The 2500-nt window shown below is 46.1% G+C and overlaps 1 protein-coding gene across 1 annotated transcript in view; it reads left to right on the top strand.

The window, feature by feature from the left end:
- Positions 1-764: 764 nt before the first annotated feature.
- Positions 765-2500, top strand: part of LOC106814297 (atrial natriuretic peptide receptor 1-like) — a 24802-nt gene continuing 23066 nt past the window's right edge. Inside the window, exons 1-2 of the mRNA XM_014818595.1 lie at positions 765-1473; positions 1748-1764. Of these exons, the coding sequence (XP_014674081.1) occupies positions 765-1473; positions 1748-1764 (726 nt within the window). The remainder of the gene's footprint in view (positions 1474-1747; positions 1765-2500) is intronic.

The following is a 2500-nucleotide window of genomic DNA, read 5'->3' as shown; positions in this document are numbered from 1 at the left end:
ACTGCGATACAAAGAAAGACTTCGCGTGCGCAAGTTATATGGTTACATAGAACAATTATAATTACGCATTACATTGTGCAATACTCTGTGCATTTACAGTTTTCCCAATGCCTCAAAATTTTTCTGGGTAACCAACGCGTCTCGTTCTACGTGCAGGAATATAATATGACGACACATCATCATACATCAACCGACGACATCATCAAGCATATGCCAACGAAAGCATCGATATTTGACTGGTGCTACAATCTCGCTTACTTTTACCGCAAAATGCATAGCTATTACTATCACATAATAATAATCTCAAGATAATCTAGATAATCACGATACAATCAGGATATATATGCATATATATATATAATGAGGAATCTCCTGGATAATATTGGGAAAAGATCTACAGATATTCGCTTGCTTGCACGGCTACGCTTACAACGCGATCGCATCTGCGCATGCGTGGGTTTACTACAATGCACAACGTGATTACGTTTCCCACGTTGATGTTCGGGCTCACATCGTCTCGACGCGTTTTGTTTCAGAGAAGGCCTCGCCAATGTCCCTACCGTGGATTATAGTGTGTAGCCTGTGTCTGCCTATACGACGCACGTGCATTTGAAGCAGTGCTCACGCGGGGTCACTATAGGACGAAGGTACAACTCGCCGGTATAAAGGTATCGACATCACTATAGATATTTTCGAAAAACACAAGCGAACACGTGCAAGTGTCGAGACTCTACACTCACGATTACCACGCTATTGCGTTAGACATGCGACCGGCGTTCACGATGCCCACACCTCGCCTCCTCTTCCTCCTGCTCCGCGTTAACTCGCTCGCAACGACGCTAGCGTTGCTAAGTCACATCGGCGTCTCAGACTCTGCGAGGCAAGTACTGCGCGCCGGCGTGCTGCTGCACACGCAGACGGGAGCGCCGTACGACATGGAGCGGGTCGGTCCGGCGATAGACATGGCCGTCGAGAAGGTGAACCGAGAACGGCTGAACGCCAGCTACACGCTAGAGGCGGTAAGCATCGCTTACGGGAACGCCTGCAAGGCGGCGAACGCTCTCGGCAACGCGGCGAAACTCTACCACGACGACGCCGTCGTCGTCTTCCTCGGCCCCGCCTGCGCGCACGCGCTCGAGGCGACGGGAAAGCTGATCGGCTTCTGGAATCTTCCCGTTGTAACGGGCGTCGGCGATCGGGGCATCTTCAAGTTCAAGGACGACTATCCGACCATGACACGCCTGTCGTACTGCCAGTGTCGGCTGCGTAAGGTGTTCGGCAGCGTCTTCCGGCGCTTCGGCTGGACGCACGTCGCCGTGCTGCTGGATTTCACCGACGTGTACGCGCACTCGGTGGGGAAGACGCTGGAGCAGGGGCTGCGCATCGCTGGTATGGACCCGTATGTTATAGAGTTCGACGACAGCGCGGCCAACTACACCGAGCTGTTGTGGAGAGCCAGCGATAGAGCGAGAAGTAAGTGTTGTCGCATCGTAACCTCCCCCTCCCTCGCCGCGCCCCCTCCTTCTCCCCCGTTCACCTCCGTGTACGAAGAATGTTGTTTACGGTTCAGGGGAGTGTGAGCGAAGAAGGAAAGATTCCTGGGGGAGATCAACAAATTTACAGATCGATATAGCGAATTGCGGTGAAAAAAATAAAATTATAAAGCAACCGTCAGATATACATTTACGCAGAATCGTATAGTTTGCTTGGGAGGTTGTATATGACGATGTTTGTACGTTTGTTTCAGGAGTAAATAATTGGGAAGTATGTATATTATGGAAAGAATTCGGAGGAATATGGCGAAATATTAGAGTGTTGTTATTGATATATACGCGCCTAAATGAATTTCTGCGTATGTTACTCATATCGAAAAGAAGGCTAAACGTGGTAAATAATGCATACCTTTCTACCCAACACACAATTAAACACATGTTTTGCACAGAGGGAAAAGTTTCCTTTGTTGAGTAGGCACGTATGACATATATCATATGCACTTTTACGCTCAATATTTTATTATCCTATTCATTTATTTAGCTTTTAAACGGCATGCACGCGCATTACAACATTGAAATAAAATTTATTGTCAATTCCCGTGCGTATAACCCCAAAATACATGTTAGCATTATCTCATTACGGTAATGGGTATAAATTACATGACAATACGCCGATGCAAGTGCACTGGCGTCCATTTAAATGCTCTATACAACCACAACGTGTATTGTTGGAAATACGTTAATTACATACCAGCTGCATTTACTATGCACATTGCTCATCGAAACGTATTTTTACTAAAGATTGCGTTTAATGATATTGTGATTGAAGCAATATTCCATGTGGAAATATCAAAGGAACTCGAAGACGATGGGTGACCAATATGCTGATGATGCATGACAGCACGCAGCGTGTCCCTAGATGGCGAAGAAATTGTTAGCTGTTCTTTTTTTCACACACACACACCATATATATATATATATATATATATATATATATATATATATAT

This window comes from Priapulus caudatus, unplaced genomic scaffold (assembly GCF_000485595.1).
Source record: "Priapulus caudatus unplaced genomic scaffold, Priapulus_caudatus-5.0.1 Scaffold901, whole genome shotgun sequence".
NCBI lineage: Eukaryota > Metazoa > Priapulida > Priapulimorpha > Priapulimorphida > Priapulidae > Priapulus > Priapulus caudatus.
This window is presented reverse-complemented; position numbering and strand designations above follow the sequence as displayed.